A 17316-nucleotide genomic window follows, 5' to 3' on the forward strand; every position below is an offset into this window, starting at 1 on the left:
CTGTTCATGGGATCTAAGGTGTGGTCTGTTTTAAAGGTGGCAGCCTTCAATACAGATCTAAGGTGCTGGGGGAAATCCTGTATAATGTTCATAGCACGGCCCTCTGAGGACTTTTACGGCCCTTGGAGGAATTTGAAGTGGCCCCTCGAATGAAAAAGGTACATCACCCCTGAGCTACATAAACCAACACCACTTGACGCACCAGTGCAACATCCTAGTGCGCGTGCTCAGTTTCGGTGCAAGATGGCCGCGAGCCGAGTTGTGTCTGTTTGAGGGAACTAACGTTATTATACAATATCTTCATTCGACACACATTATCAAGATTTCCAGGTAATACGAAACCCTGTTGCCTTTTATGAAGAAAGTGTTTGAGTATTTGCACGCTTTGTGAAAAGTTCATATAAGGCTTAACACTATGGTAACTGTCATCCGAACGCAGTTCTCTGGCTAACATTAACCAAGCTAGCATAGCTACGCTGCAGCAAATGTAGGTTACTATGCAGTGTTGTGCTAGCTAACTACTGGAAACTGGATGCGAATGTAAAACCAAACGTACCTAGGGAAGTGTCACAAATAGTTTGGATACTGCATGCTGTATGAGCCGTATTTAATGATACCCGAGTTGGCTAGTTCACTGATACTGTGTTGGTATGGTGATGAAAACAGTAGGGAACGTTATGGTAGCTGATCTTCGCTAGGGACCATTATCAGCTATTGAAGGCATAGTTCAGTGAAATGTGTACGAGTATGCTCTCTTTTGTACAGCTACCTGGCGACTCAACTACATATGAGTGAAATTAGTGCTCAATATTCTGCCAATTCCGTGATTTTAATATAGAGGCTTGGGCTGCCGCATATGCGGTTAACGCTAACAGATGATGCTATGTCGATTAATGCTCTGTCTGAACTTTGACATGGCTTGAAGAAAGACAAGGGGCTGTAGCTCTAGTAGAAAGAAGGAAAGAAAGAAAGAAACGTCACGAAGAGATGAGAGTTTGCAGAATTCTGGAATAGACTAGCTATTTTTTCTGTGAAAAATGTTGACATTTGAAAGGATTTTAAGAGGGAACGATGGGTGCAGACCCAGGGAAAGTGCAATCTGAATACTGAAGCATTGTAGACATTGTAGCCTGCATATGGTGTGAACCCCGTTGGAATGTATTAATTAGTAAGTAAATGTGCACACAATAAGAAGTATCAAGTGCAAGGTTGGCAGCAAGTAAACACGTACAGTGACCATACCAAAATGCAATATTACATCTGGATATTTGGATGTATTAACAATTACTCAGAGAGGAAGACCCAGCTATAAAGTATGTACTAATCTTCAATTAACACACGTGTTTTCGCCAGTGACCAGAAAATTAGTCATGGCATGGTCAAAATAGTGTTTTTACTTCCTGGATCTCCTATGCATCGTTTTTGTTTTTACATTCGTCATGATGAGCTAACAACAACAACAGCACCAAGTAACGAAATGGCTAGTGATAAATGCAATCCTCAGCAGGCATGTCAATGGTTAAAAGAGCTATTTCCTGATGATGCGTTTATTCTTGGTGTATGACGCTACATTAGCTGGTACTCTGTTATTGTTTTTATTCGTGCAATAATACTCGATAGTGAAACTGTTAACCCCTGTTGTTGGGCATCAGATACAGGTTGGTCTGTCTCTGTCCGTGCCATCTGCCATGCGGGCGCATTGTCGCCAAACCTAGTTCTTGTTACTGGTTTCTTTGTGACATTCGTGTGCGCCTGGCTGTGTGACTCTCGCGTCCCTTTTCCCGGGGAAGCGCGAGTTTTGTACGGTCGAGGTTGGTGTTACTATAGTGACAAGAACAAAGCACTTTGAGTTGGAACTGGAAGTTGTCGATTGTTTTGTGGAAGGACAAGGCTGTCTTCACGCACCTGTTGTAAAAAACGTGCGACCCAGTCAAATTGCACATCATAACAGCTCGCTTAGTCATATGTAACAACTTGTCGTTGCAAGGACAACGACATTCAGCCTTTTACCGAATTGGCCGTTTGGTTGCTAGCCAAACAGTTCGACCCGCTAAATATCTGGAGGGAATGTATGTGATAATCCCGGGAAATTGGAGCTGCTGTCAATGAGTACAGACGTTGAGATACTCCCCTTGAATAAACAGGCCCTAGCCTAGTCATGAGCTTGACAAGTGGCAACGCGCTACCCCACGTTGTTTCAAAGTTGTAGGCCTACTGGATTTGGTAAGACTTGCTACTTACAACAATCCAGTGTTATTAACCCTGTTGGTTAGTGACATCTGACTGATTCCGACCGAGGCCACATTAGTTGATCAGTGCTTACATTGTGTTGCTGTTAAGGCAAAATACTTATGTTTGTTCATTTTCTGCGAGATTATGGGTCTTGTGACACCATGGTGGGGTGCAACGCCCGCGGTGACTGCGGCTGAGGTCGTACTCTCGTAGAGATAGACTGCTGCTGGCATCTCAAACAAAACCTTTCACGATTGCGCACAGAGAAAACTAGCCTTGGTATTTGGTCAGATGAAGTCTATTCTTGATCGCTCGTTCATTGGCATTCACCCAGATCGTGTTAGTGTTGTTGCCAGTATCGACTTACTGCACACGTCTTGCTTTCAGCAGGTGCTGAGTTGTCGGAATGGCGACTGGAGGGGCTTCTTTTGATGATTGCACAGATGAACAGGAGTTACACAACTGGACAGTCGCCAACGGAAGTCTAGACGACCGCCTCAATAATATGGTATGTGACGAGTGTGATGCATTATTTTAATGTGAAATGGAGACATGAAAGACCACTTAATTAGCCTAGTAGCAACATTGCCAATGTTATGTTTAGGACATTTGTCACATGCTTGATCACTAGTGAACAGTGAAAGGGTTCAAGTTTCTGACTTCAGTAAATTGCTGGCTTGAGAAAACTGCTACCAAAATATGCATAGCAATCTTATGGTGATGTACCAGTGGGGATAAGACAGTAGATTTGATCTTAAGAGCACCTTGCTATTACGTTGAATAAGACCTGTGTCTATGCATCTCCTCAACTGTATCATGCCATTTGCCTTTCCTGGGTCTTAAGTTAACACTGCTTCTGTTTCAAATGCCCACTCCTGGCCGTCGTTGGTTAGGATTAAAGTGGAGGGAAAAGTTATTATACTTTTACAATAACTTACCGGGACATGCTTTGCTATGCTGTCTCGCAACAGGTGTAATTTTAGGTGTGGATGGTGGGAACATGTCCACAGCACCTTTGAGATGAACCTAGCTTATCCCCACCACTTTTTGACAAACATAATGCAAAAATAGCTAACCTGGACAATTTGCCATAATAATGTCCCCACCACTTTCAAAGCCAAACCTGCACCTTTGCTCGCAAGCTCACTATTGACACCTCACGCTGTTTTGTTGACAGGACTGGGGTGTGCAGCAGAAGAAAGCTAACCGCTCCTCAGAGAAAAACAGGAAGAAGTTCTCAGCTGTTTCCGAAAGCCGCTTGACTAATGACATCTCTCCGGAGTCGACGCCAGGAGCTGGGCGAAGACGGGCTCGAACCCAGCAGTCCCTCTCCCATGTAAAGTACACTACACAGATGTCTGTGCCTGACCAGGCAGAACTGGAAAGACTGCGGCAGAGAATCAACTTCACTGACTTGGACGAGGTGAGAAGAAGCCAAGTAACTTAAGCAATAGACAGGAGTAAAATGAATAGACATCAGTCAGTGTATTTTTGTGGATATTGAGGAAGACTGATTGGTCCAACAGTTGGGGACAAACCATTGTGTTGTGCAGCTGTTTCAGTTGGTCTCTGATTTGTAAGTATGCTTTTGTTTCTGATGCATCTAGCACTTTCCTCATTCATCATGAGTTCATGAGCTGTATAATTCTAAGAGGAAACCTTTGTGTTATTTTTTCTATCACGAAAATGCTATTCTGATGAGGCAGTTTGAAGTTGAACAGGGGTTTGTATGAGGCAGATTCCTAAAGTGAAAGTGAAAGCCCAACTGGGAAACTCCAACTCCCATAGTCGTTGTGACACAGCACTCCACAGCCCACGAAATTGCATGTATGCCTCACCAGAGAGTGTTTATGGGTAGTACGAGAGAGGAATCTCGCAACTTTTTCCGGGTGGTACTGTCCACTACGTGGCGCCATCCAGACAGCGCAGACGAGCGCCAAGGAGCGCAGAGGCTGTTAGAATGTAACATTTCATTTACATCCACATTCGTTTCTCGGAACTTACAATAATATTGTCAAGTTTCAGCCGACAGCGAGCACAATTGTCAGTTATTAGCGCCAGCCTTATGGGCTCTGCTGTCTCGACAGCGCTCTCTAGGTGAACTGCAGGCACGGGTTGGAGGGCGAGATTCAACACTGTATGTAAACCCACTGTGCTGCTAGTGCTTACCCATGACTGCCCTACAATGTCAGGTCACGTAAGTGACTTGGACTATAGAATCAGTCATGGGTCGGTTAGGGCGTCAGACGTGTAGCCCAAAGGTTGCCGGTTCAACTCCCGACCCGCCAGGTTGGTGGGGGGGAGTAATTAACCAGTGCTCTCCCCCATCCTCCTCCACCATGACTGAGGTACCCTGAGCATGGTACCGTCCCGCCGCACTGCTCCCTTGGGTCGCCATTGAGGACTGCCCCCTTGCATAGGTTAGGCATAAATGCAATTTCGTTTTGTGCAGTGTTAGCTTGTGAACTGTGGAGTGCTGTGTCACAATGACAATGGGAGTTGGAGTTTCCCAATGGGGCTTTTCCATAAATTACATGCCAACAAAGATGAGGCAGAAGGGCAACATGGGGAACAGATGCTGCTTTGAATGCGAAGCCAAGAAGTGGAAGCCAATGGGTGCATTCCAATATGCACACTCGCGTCCTCCACTTGTGTTTGTGGCATCGCCCCGCCCCCCTGGCCCCTCCTCCGTGGAGAAAACGATAAAGTTTCCCAGTTGTCAGTCAACTTTTGGGGGACTGTTTATCATTCACCATTCCAATTGCAAATGAGAAAATGTCGACATTATTATTGTGCTTTTGCAAGATATTGAACTCTGCAAGATACTTGCAAGATATTGTCTCTTTACTACCCAAGGCCAGCCTTTTCCAAACGGCTTGGCATGTCTGAGTTCAAGAGAGTCCCTGTGCACAAGCCTTCAGCAATACAGGTGCAGCAGTGAGACGGGAAAAGATGATCAAATATGACAGTTCAGAAGACAACGCACATGGCTTACTGCTCTTTTTTCTTCTTTTTTTGGAGCAAACAATGGGCGAAACACAAAGTTTTTTCCAAAAGATCAAATAAGAAAAAAGAACAGCAAGCCGTGTGCAGTGTCCTCCCAACTTTTGTCTTGCATGTGTCTTAACATGCTCTCTCCCAAGCCAAGAAGTGGAAGACAATGAATCTCTTTGGGATGCTTTACTACAAACCCCAGCTCCGGTGAAGTTGGGACGTTTGGTAAACTGTGAATAAAATCAAAATGCTATCATTTTCAAAACATTCAAGCCATTCATTAGATGGAAAATAGTGAAAAGACAACATATTAAGTGTTAAAACCGAGAAAAAATATTGTTTTGGGGGATAAGCTTATATGTACTCATTTCTAATTTAATAGCTGCAACACCTCTCATATAAGTTGGGACGGGGATCAGAGAGATGTAATAAACATCCAAATAAGATAAAACAACAAAGAAGAACATTTCAAAATTGTACTGAGGGACAATATTAGTGTCCAGGTATAAGACCATCACAGAGAAGCCGAGTCACTCAGAATTAAAGATGCAGAGGAAATAATTACCATATTTATTACATACATTTTTGAATTTCCTTTGATTCACCATGATTGAATGTATATAAGACATATTTTTGTCATTAAAATCATTGTAAGTTATAGGTTCATGACATCATGAAATATATATCCGCTGTAGTCTCACTCTAGCACTCCAAGAATTACAGCTATTGAAAATTGACCATATTAAGAATGCTTAATGTGTGCAAATGATAGTGGGGTTTAACATTCTCCTATGCACCCGAGTTCACTTGAAATAGACCCAGAAGACATGGGAAACTGTCCTTTACTTACAGAAGTCAACAGACGTTGCAGAAGGCAATTCTTTTTTTAAATAATAGAGTCTTGCACATCCTGTGCTACAGTGAAAATTGACCATCCAACTTGTGTTAGTGCTAACTTCAAAAGTCAGCCTCCATGATGGCATGGGGGTGCAGTAGTGCATTGGTTAAGTTGTTCTCACTCATCTGTAGAGTTAAATACAGTACTGAATGATATAAAGGGGTTTTAAACAGTATGAAAAGCCACCCATGCATTGTATTTTGAAGGGATATCTTCAATTACTGCCACATAGTAAGGACAAATTGCATTCTATACTATGTTTTAATAGTCCATCTATTCCATCTACTCCATCATAAGGACCAGCAGGTGATAAAATGGCAGGCTTTTGGTCAAGACCTGTCACGCTGTAAGCACTACAGAAAGGAAAACATTACAAAACATGACAAGGAATACGCCGTCCATTTAAGCTGGTGAAATCATGTCCAAGATAGGAATTAACACTGGTTTTTTTTTTAATATAAAATCATCTCATCGGTTCATGTATTTAACTGTTAAGTGTTGTATTTTGTTTTGTTTTTAGTCTTCCTTGGCATTTGCTGCCTTTTATTGTCCCCGTCCCCCCACGTTTTGTTTTTACATATTCATGAATATCCCCCAAAACAATAATTTTGGTCAGTTTTGATAGCTGAAATGTTTTCTTTGTGCCGTTCTCCATCTAATGTAAGAATCAGACGTTTTGAAAAGGGCAGTATTTTGTTATTATTCACACTTTACCTTGTGTCCCAACTTCTATGGAGTTGGGGTTTGTACCTTAGTCCAGGCTTTTCCAAACTGTCTTGCTTGTCATTTCACATGGCTCCCTCTCTCCCCTCCCTCTCGTCCCTCAGAGGAGCATCGGCAGCGACTCCCAGGGCCGGGTCACAGCCGCCAACAACCAGAGGCAGCTGGCAGAGAACAAGAAGCCTTTTAACTTCCTCCCCCTGCACGTCAACACCAACAAAAGCAAGGAGCTGCCCGGAGCCGCTGCTACCTCCTCTGCCTCTGCCTCCACCCCGGGAGCCAGGGAGCCCAAGAAGCAGAGCCCGGGAAAAGACCTGTTTCTTCCAGTGTCTGTGGCCGTTAGGGCCCCAGAGAGAGGGGAGCCCCTAGAGCTTGGCCAAGTGGAGCCCACCATTGAGAGCAGTCAGGTATTATTGGTTTTTTTTTGCATTTACTCAGGCATTGGCTAAATATGTTATTGGAAAGTTGATGTTTTCTGGTGTTAATGAGTTGGTGAGGTGTGTGTGGGTGGGGGGTCAAGTGGTTTATGGTTCTGTTTATTTATCATTTAGTTAGTACCGTTCTGCTGACTGATGGAGGGAAGTGGCACATGGTAGGAAGGAATATTTTGTCTCCCTTAAAAACTAGAACAAGGATGGTAGAAGGTTTCCGGTAATGCAGCCAGTCTAAATTCAGGGCAACTTAAAAATATGCCACGATCTGCAGCACAGAGGTGTTCAGTATGCGGCGGCCCCTCCTCTCCTATCTCCACCTCTCCTCTCCTCTCCTCTCCTCTCCTCTCCTCTCCTCTGCTCTCCTCTCTGCTCTGCTGCCTCTGCCTCCCTCATCTCATCCCCTCCTTCCTTCCTCTTTGCTTTATCCCTCCCCTCTGTTGGTACTGTCACTTTATCCATCCAGTATTTTTCTTGGATCGTTTCTCCCCTTCTTCATCTCCTCATCCACTCCCCTTTTGCCCCCCCTCCCCCAGCCCCATCTTTTCTCTCTGTCTTTGCCTGTAGTTCTCTCATCTCTCCCCTCCTCTCTACTGTCTTGTGCCCTGGTTCTCCTCCAGGCGCTGCTGTCTCTGAGACTCTGCTGTTTGTGTGTGTGTGCGCGTGTGTGTGTGTGTGTGTGTGCGTGCGTGCGTGCGTGCGTGCGTATGTATGTGTGTGTGTGTGCCCGCGCATGTGCACACCCTTGTGTTGGACTGCCTGCAGGTTGTCAGTAAGCTGGTGCAGATCCGTGAGTCTATTAGCAAGGCTAACGCCATGCGAGACGACATGCTGGAGAAGAACGATGTGCCAGCCAATGTGGAGCGGTTATCTCATCTGATCGCACGCCTTAAAGAGCAGGAGAAGGCCTATCTGAGATTTCTACAGAAAATGCTGGTGAGTGAGTTGCTCTTTATATGTATTCTTTAGGAAGCAAGAGCTGTTTTTTTGCGGATTACATTTTATGTTTGATTTTATTCTTATTAATTAATCGGGTCCGAAGCAGACTCTGTGCCCCTTGTGTGCCGCACAATTGTTTCATAGTTTTGCAGTGTAATAAGGGATGCGGCATGCATGACCGTTTTGTATACATCCTCCCACTTTCACTGAAAGGAAAAGGTGCTAATGGAAAAGGTATAATTCAAACCCGTGTTCTTGCGAGATAGATCATTCTAGTAGTGTACGTACGGGGCATTTGTGTGATTAGTTGCAGGCTGCTATCCCATTAAGTAATGGAGTGAAGACACACTTCTATCCTCTCAGCAAGCACTTGCACAAACCCTCTTTGCAGCAGCATGTCTTCTTCACCATGCTCAGTCTCCAGGGTGACCTGGCAACTAGGCAGCTCCATGGTCTCCTCTGCCATGACATTTTAAACACGATGCAGGAATTGACGTGTGTGTGTGTGTGTGTGTGTGTGTGTGTGTGTGTGTGTGTGTGTGTGTGTGTGTGTGTGTTTGTTTCTGCAGAGTTTTAGGCGTGCAAATATTGCATGTCAGAAATTGTGTTGAGGTGTAGAGATGGGGCTTAAAGTGGCTCTATGTAGGATTAAAAGTTTAATTAATCACTGTCTCGAGTCAGCCGATGCTTATTTGAGTCATTAGTAAGTGAGCGATGACTTTCGCAGTCCGTCTGCTCAGAACCCCAAAAGTAACTTTTTGACGGAGCGTTCCACTACGAGTGTGGTGGGAAACATTTCAGTCACTTCTCATTAGAGGTGCTCCGATCACCATTTTTTGGCCCGATCACCGATACCGATCACCAAAAATCTTTATCTGCCGATCACCGATCATTGCCGATCACAGAAATTATTTCCTATTTTTTTAATAGCCTATTAATTATCCTTATTGAATATTTCTGCCCATAAACCAATCAATCTTAATTTGCACATGTCGCTTTCACAATGTAGGCCTATTATTAGGCTATTACTATTATGATTATTATTATTATTGTTATTATTATTATTATTATTATTATTATTATTATTATTATTAGGCTATTATTATTATTATTATTATCTTTCAGCTCTTTCAGACTAGTGTTGGTAATATAGCCTACAAGTAAGTCTACAGTATTAATCAATTTATAAGTTATTGCATATAATTACAAACTATAATATTTAAGATTGAATTGAAACTGAAACATTACATCAATTTATAAGTTATTGCATATAATTACTTAACTATTTGAGATTGAATTGAAGCTCAGACACCTGGATCTCAGTCTCTCGTCTTCTGCATACGAGAAAAAACCCTGTCGCTTTAATGAGCAGCCTCGTGAGGAGAGCCCCTCCCCTCTCTGTCACTCACTGTCCACAGCTGCAGTGCTCCGCGACCGTTCTGCTCTCTCCCTCTCACTTCTGTCGCCGTTTGGCGTTTCAGCGACTATCAAACTAATCGACTGACTGTCAATTACAACTTTGAAAACAGTAACGTTGGCATGCTTGTGCGGACAACGTGAACTTGTCGCGCGCTGACCGAGGCAACTACACAGGTTATAACGTAAAATGGCTAACGGGCGAGAAGTAGTCTATCGCAAATTACATTGTGACTAAACACTTGAGATTCTACATACACAAAACAAGAAAAAAAAAACTTCACTGAAAGAACAGGGAACACGCACAACACAGCGTGTCTGCGAGGAAAGCTCTTTCTCTGTAACAATAAGCCCATACGACTTTGTTGCTGACGACCAACGTTGACGGAAGCACGTGAGCGAGAACTTGTTGTCACGATGTGGGTGTTATTAAATACAGCGCATTTAAAGTCGGCCACAAATATGAACGAGACGATGAGCTCGCACCGGTTTGCTCTACTAACACACCACGTGTGAGGAGTGGGGGGACAGGCAGTGAGGAGGAGCTGAAGTGGGGACCTGCGCAAACTTGTGTAGAGGTGTGAGACAAGACCCATATACACACGTGAGTGAGTTGTTGACCAACCACTTCATGGGCGCGTGACCTCGGAGGCAGTCCGCCGACGAGCGTTGAAGGGGATAAGCAACTGCAGAGGTTGCAAGATCTGACTGCAGCCGCATTCATCCCGCGATAGTTTTACACCATGTGACATGTCACCTCGTCAACGCAACGTCGACGAAATTTCGAAGTTTGACAGGAAATCTAACCGTCATGCAGCATTTTCCATCCAGGGTGCATTGCTGTCTAAATGCGCATACATGCGTTGACACATATCGAATGCACCTACTGTCATAGAATGTAGAATTCCCTGCACAGACTCATTGAGTTTCACCGTCCATTCTCCCTAGTTGCTGTTTGGTGTTGCAGCGACTACAAAACTAATGACCTGGCTGTCCATTAGGCTACAACTTTAAAAACAATACAGTTGATGATTGTTTTGGAAACGTTTAGTTGTTGCGTGCTGACAGGCTGTAACTCAAAATAGTGAACATGGCGAGACTGACACGTCATTCACAAATTACAAGCGTCATGTAAACTGCGCATGGATCGGAAAATCAGATCATTGTTGATGCAGATATGATTATAAATGGTGAAAATGAAGGAGGGAATTCCAAAAAGTTAAAGACAAGTAAAGATGCCTTATTTTGGTGCAGCAGCTGTGCAGAGCCAGCACCTAGGCTACATGCAGGCAGCGCCAGGTGTAAAGGCGAAATGGTTGCGTGAGGAATTTAATATCTCTGGATCGGTTTTTTGATCGGCATGTTTTTCCGATCACCGATCAGGCTATTTTTGGCCATTATCGGCCGAGCATGATCGGCTGCCGAGCAATCGGAGCACCTCTACTTCTCATACGAAAAATTGCTTCATACTGTATTCAGATTTGTTGGCATTCTGTGATGAAAAACATTCCACAGCGAGCTTATTTAAACAGCATATTTTAATGACTGTGTAGATTTTAAGACAGACATGCCACCGGCACCGCACAAACTACGTCATCCATTGTGCCCCTTTAACAGGAGAACTCAGCAGGTTGCCAGCTTTATTCTTAGCAAACAAGATGGGCTTGTTTACAGTCTCTGGAGACAAATGAGTATGAGTGCCCAGTCGTAGTGTAAGGTACCGGTGAAAGGCTGTTGACACGTGGTGTTGGGGAACATGGCATTACACTGTGATCATGTTTGTCATCAAATTGAAAGATGGATGAACACAAATGAGTTGTTGGGCATGGGAAGCAAAAAATAAATGAAAATAGAAGGAGATTGTCCTCGGGTGTATAGGAAACCAGGGGCTCTCATTCTATCTACGAGAAGGTACTGGCCTGGTTCTATCAGCGTGTCAGCGGCAGTCACTGTAATTTGTAAGGGGGAAATCTAGGACATAAGTGTTTTTATATATTTATTTTTCGGAGCTTGCTCCTCTTCCTAGTGACTTTTACTGTGTACTGTTGTCATGTTCACTTTTTAAGGAGGCCTAACCAGACACTGTGGGTGTACCAGTCTCTGACTAGGCTCCACATGCTAGCAGGACTGTTTCTGAGAACGAAGAATGTCACGCTGTGTGGCTTTAACATGGCTTAGCGAAACATGACTTTAGCCGATGTGTGTTGTTGTACCAGTTTGAGGCTACATACATAACCTCTAATAACATTGTCGCCACATTACTTTACAATACACAGCACATGACTTACTGGCTTGTGTATTGCAAATACTCAAATCTTTTTCATCACGTTTTAGAACTAATAGGCACGGCTTGCTTGGTGATTATTCACGTTACATGGCACCTGCTTGCCTCACTTCCCATTCTTTTGTCTACAAAGTCATTCAACAGCAATAAGTAAAAATGGCAAATAAATACATTAAAGTATAACTAGAATTATAGAGAGGCTCAGTAGGTGTGGAATAAAACCTTGGTGAACAATGAAGTGAACAATGAAGTGAAATCAGACTGGGCTGGTGGATAAAGTGTCGATCATCTATTTAAAATAATACAGTGCCACATACTCTGCCCCATGGTAGTTTTATTCAATGAAATAGCATTTTGGCGGTCTGGCTTTCTTTAGACTATCCACCAGGGAAATGGTTTAAGGTAACTTGTATCTATTAATTAAAAGGTAAAAACACTGAACCTTCCCAGAATGTGCAGCAGCAATTATTCATCTAGGATATTTTAAATCTAAGGAGTTTGTGTTGTGGTCAAGTTCAAGTACGATGATTTGTATGTGACTAGTAGGCCCTTTCTACACACCACGGCATATACCGTAGTCCTGACCTAACTACATGGGCCTATGTACACAGCAAATATTTGTTTTAACCCATTGTGTCCTGGAGCGACATATATGCTGCATTAAGGTTCTTGAGATTTGAGCTGTTTTATTAAAAATATGGGTATGTTAGAGCTGAATGAACACATTCTAGTGCAAAATGAAGGTTCTAGCTTTAAAATGCAACTCATTTCATGTTTTTATGTGCTTCGGAGGCTGAGATATTTAGGCTTCAATAGGGAGAGGGCACCTTTTCCCAAAAAGGGCTTAAGGGCTCTGCATACTTCACGTGCGCACTTTGGCGCGTGTGGCGCGAGAACCATTAATGACGTCATCACTTGCGACAGACTATTCATACTTCAGAAGGCTTTCGCTCGCATTGTCGGAAGTGCCCTCTGCTGTTCATGAGAGAAACGGCAGTATCTTTCGCAACTCGCAGCGTGAGTTCTACGGATGTATAAAATAGAAAGCCAAACGGCTGCTGTAGGGCTACTGAACGTCTGACTTGTGACTTACCACATTGAAACATATATTTTTTGTTGTAGCCTACATTGCCAGATCATTCCAAGACCATGTGAGAGCATTGTTCTGGCGGCAGAATTTTTAAATATATCGCCGAACACAACGTGCTTCTGAACAAAGTAAACAATTGTTTCACTGAACAACATTTAAGAGAGAAGATAAAATAACTCTCTAGGACATTTTATTATCCTCAAAATGATGCATGATCCATTCTGTAGTAGCCTACAGTAGTTGTAGCCTCTCTTCGCAACTCCTGCTTTGTCTGCCTACCTGTATGGTCGCTGGTGGCGCACGACAAGTTACAAAATATCTGGGGTGCACGACGTCGCGCCACGGCAGCTCACGACACGGCGTGTGACGTCATTTTGGGTCACGTGACGGCGCGAGTGAGGTCGCGAGTGAGGTCTCGAGTGAAGTATGAAGGAGGGTAGCGCCAGTCACGACAAGTATGAATCCCCCTTTAGGCTAAAATGGATTAACAAAGGTGATGGAACAAGGTCAGGCCACATAAAGAACGTGATTCCACATGATCTGCTTTGTGGTTACATTTTTGGGGGGCTTTTCAAGCCTTTATTAGTTTTTATGAGATAGGACAGTGAAGATAGCGACAGGGAGCGAGTTGGGAGAGAGACGAGGAAGAATCGGCAAAGGACCCGGGCTGGAATCGAATCCGGGTTGGCCATGTAGTAGACGAGTGCCCTACCGTTAGCGCCACAGTAGGGCCTGCTTTGCAGTTTTGTCATAGACATTGGTACTGAAATAATGTAGGCGTCATTGGTTTGACTGTGTCTTGAGGGACTGCTCTGCCTGTCTCATCTTGTTCAGTGTAAGCAGCTGGCTGTCAGCTGTTCATCTGTTGACAGCAAGACTCTAGCCATCAGTGCAGACATGGGGATTTTATGAGTGTGAGCATCTATAGAATATTTGTGCTTTCCATCATATCAAATGACTTGTGGTTGCTTATGCTGTATTCTGTGTGTTTTGCTTTTGTGCCTTTAATCAATGTTTGCTCAGTCCTCAAAGCCCTTTCTGGCCAATTCTATTCTATACCCCATTTTGTTAAAGGCTTTGCTATTTTGGCTAAGTACATGAGGAGTTGGCTTGCCTAGCACCAGTTGTGAAAGACCTTGTTTAGAACTTTCCTGACGATTCTGTTTAGCATTAACATACCTAGAAGTTTCAGCTTCATCAGGGGTGCATTTCTGGAAAGCGTAGTTGCTAACTATCTTAGCTACTTTGTTGGTTGCATTGCAGTTTTCCATTGGCAACTACCGAAGTTGCTAACTGTTAGCAACTACGCTTTCCAGAAATGCACCCCTGCTGCTTTGGGGAATGGGCGAGGGAGGGATGATTGTTGTTGTGATTTGTGGCGCTTCCCCATATTTTGCTTGAGTGTCAGTGGCCTGTGTCTCAGTGGGTAGTACTGGCTGGCCCTGCCAGCAGGGCTGACTGTGCGAACCCCTCCTCTCCTCTGCAGGCAAGGGAGGAGGAGGAGGAGGAGGACAGGGGCACTGTCGACTCTGCCGTCGGCTCAGGCTCGGTGGCGGAGAGCACGTCTCTGAACATCGAGCCTTGCTCCGAAACCTCTGACACCACCGTGAGTAGCTTGGTCTGCTGCATTCTGCACCATTGTCCATCCATCCATGCCCACTAGTGTTACACTCTTGGCTTCCTCAGAGAAGGATCCCCTCATCATGGCACCTGTCTGTCTGCATGCTGGCATGCGGAGTAAGTCAGTGCCCTATGCTGCCTGTGATCTGTGAGGAGGACAGAAGGACCAGAAATTGTAGTGCCTCTTTAGAGTAGTCTTTTGAGTGAACCAGTGCAGTGTTTGATATTTTGTGGTGTGTATTGTGTATATTTAATTTATCCTCTAGGCCTAGTGTAAGAAATATTACTGGTAAATGTCAGCTGAAATTGTCACTGGTAAGCACTGTGTCAGCGGTTTGACTGCTTGTTATCTGGGTCGATTGTTTTTTTTTTTTTCCCTCCTTCCTCAAATGTTATCACCTGTCCACGCTCTCCGCTTTGGATGCTGATGTGCTCTGGTGAGCATGACTCCATCATGACTCGTGACTACTGTCGAGTCAGGTTGGGATTTTGCCTGGGAGGAGTCTGTTGACAAACTGTGTTGGCAGGTGTTAACTGGTATATCCTTATAAGTACTTGATTAAAAAATAAAAGTTGCTGAGTAATGCGGAGACACCGTGTCAAAGCGTTAGTCTTGCAGCTTTTATTAAACATCCAGCCTGAGTTGCTTGGGTGACCCTCGTCCTTCTTGTTGACTCACTAGATTGTGAGGTACAGGATTGTATTATTGCGTTTACTCTGTTACTTCAACTTTGTGCCTACTGGATCCATTGATCAGATGTAAAGGGTAAAGTTTCAAGTGCTGCCGATGTTGATGTGAGAACTACACATCTTTCCATGTGACATTGATCTGCCTCGTGGTTGTTCTCTAACAGAGCAATTCATATTGGCTGATAATGACTCGTGATTATATGAGGTAAAGGTTATGCCTCAGTAAGCCATTAAATGTAACATGCTGGATTCCTAGCATGGGGGTCTCGCATATTAGCACAAATTTAAAGCGTGCATGCTTTCTTGTAATTTGCACACACCTACTGTACCTGTAGATGCCATGTAGTTTTAATGCACAGCAGGTTAAGCAGTGTGTGTGTGTGTGTGTGTGTGTCTGTGTGTGTGTGTGTGTGTGTGTGTGTGTGTGCGTAGGGTCGTGGGGTGCGCGGGGAGCAGAAGGAGGAGCTGGAGAACCTGCGTAAGCAGCACGAGCTGCTGAAGAAGATGCTGGAGCAGCAGGAGCAGCTGAGGGCCCTGCAGGGACGCCAGGCCGCGCTGCTCGCCATGCAGCAGTCCGCAGAGCAGGCCATGCACGTCATGGACGACTCCGGTGAGCAGCACGAATGCACATGGGGTGGTGGATCATAGCTCGTTAGTCAAAGGAGGTAGAGCAAACCAGGGCTTCCTGGATTGCCCAAACTGGCGCTCTGACCACCACAAACCAGGTCATACAGGTCATGTATGACAAGTGTGAGGAGCACATAGCAGTCCGCAGAGCAGGCCATGCAAGTCATGGACGACTCCGGTGAGCAGCAGGAGGACACATGGAGTGGTGGGTCATAGCTCGGTAGTCAAAGGAGGTAGAGCAAACCAGGGCTTCCTGGATTGCCCAAACTGGCGCTCTGACCACGACAAACTAGGTCATGTATGACTTGGGTAGTTGCCAATGGGAAATTGCATTGCAAACATCGAAGTAGCTAATGTTGTTAGCAACTATGGTTTCAAGAAATGCACCCCAGGCCATGCAGGTCATGTATGACTAGGGTGAGGATGGAGCAGCACAAACATGATGGGGTGGATATTGGCTCTCTGACTAATAGACATAGGTGGGAAGAATGTGATGGGGATTAGGAAGGATGCTGGCCAAATGGTCATCCCAGCATGAAATATTAAAGATGGCATTACTGTAGTCATTGGTGAGAATGCTTGAACAGCCATCATTTACCTGGTGGATAGAGCAAAGGCAGTGGATGGTGAAAACCACATGGTGCTATATTTTATTTAAAATGTGTTTTCATCTTTCTGTTTTGTAGTGGTGACCGAGACCACTGGCAGTGTGTCAGGCATCAGCATCACGTCAGAGCTGAATGATGAGCTGAATGACCTCATCCAGCGCTTCCACAACCAGCTCCATGACACGCAGGTAAGACACTTCTGATGCATACACACATGCAGTCTTTTTTTAAGAAGGTGCACTCAACCCCCAACTGTTTCTTACAAGGTCTTCGGTTGCAAGCAAACGGCAAAGTTCATGTTTAGTAAAAAAGCTGCACTATCGGGTGTAATTCTTGCAGTTTTAATCTACTGGGTTAGCATGACAGACAGACGTTTCGCCCTAAGCCTTCTTCAGCGTCTGGAGGCTTAGGCCGAAACGTCTGTCTGTCATGCTAACACTGTAGATTAAAACTGCAAGAATTACACACGAGTGCGGCTTTTTTACTAAACACGCATACAGTACCACTGCTAACGGAAAGACAACCTTGGTGTCATTCCTAAAGCTGTTTATTGATGTAAAAATATTTTTTGATCTAATATATTTGGTTCTGCATTTACCACTGGAGGCATGTTAAGTAGTTGTTGCTTTAGATCTAGTCTATTCCTAAATGAATACACTTAAAATTGTGTCAGTCCTCTGAATGACTGCAGTCATTTTATTTTCTGGATATGACTTTGCTGCCAACTCCATGTACTGTATTGAGAGACTGGAACTTGCCGTCAACAA

At 44.3% G+C, this 17316-nt stretch overlaps 1 protein-coding gene across 6 annotated transcripts in view; it reads left to right on the forward strand.

The window, feature by feature from the left end:
* The first annotated feature begins 238 nt into the window (after nt 1-238).
* Nucleotides 239-17316, forward strand: part of pcm1 (pericentriolar material 1) — a 43419-nt gene continuing 26341 nt past the window's right edge. For 4 of the 6 annotated variants that reach the window (XM_063218691.1, XM_063218695.1, XM_063218694.1 and 1 more), the window contains exons 1-8: nt 239-330; nt 2623-2740; nt 3410-3655; nt 6952-7251; nt 8041-8211; nt 14491-14610; nt 15747-15924; nt 16628-16737. In XM_063218691.1, the coding sequence (XP_063074761.1) occupies nt 2639-2740; nt 3410-3655; nt 6952-7251; nt 8041-8211; nt 14491-14610; nt 15747-15924; nt 16628-16737 (1227 nt within the window). In that variant the 5' untranslated portion in view covers nt 239-330; nt 2623-2638. Of the gene's footprint in view, nt 331-2619; nt 2741-3409; nt 3656-6951; nt 7252-8040; nt 8212-14490; nt 14611-15746; nt 15925-16627; nt 16738-17316 lie in introns of all 6 variants that reach the window. The other 2 variants (XM_063218692.1, XM_063218696.1) reach the window with 2 other exon arrangements.

The sequence above is a fragment of the Engraulis encrasicolus genome, chromosome 16 (genome assembly GCF_034702125.1).
Source record: "Engraulis encrasicolus isolate BLACKSEA-1 chromosome 16, IST_EnEncr_1.0, whole genome shotgun sequence".
Lineage (NCBI taxonomy): Eukaryota > Metazoa > Chordata > Actinopteri > Clupeiformes > Engraulidae > Engraulis > Engraulis encrasicolus.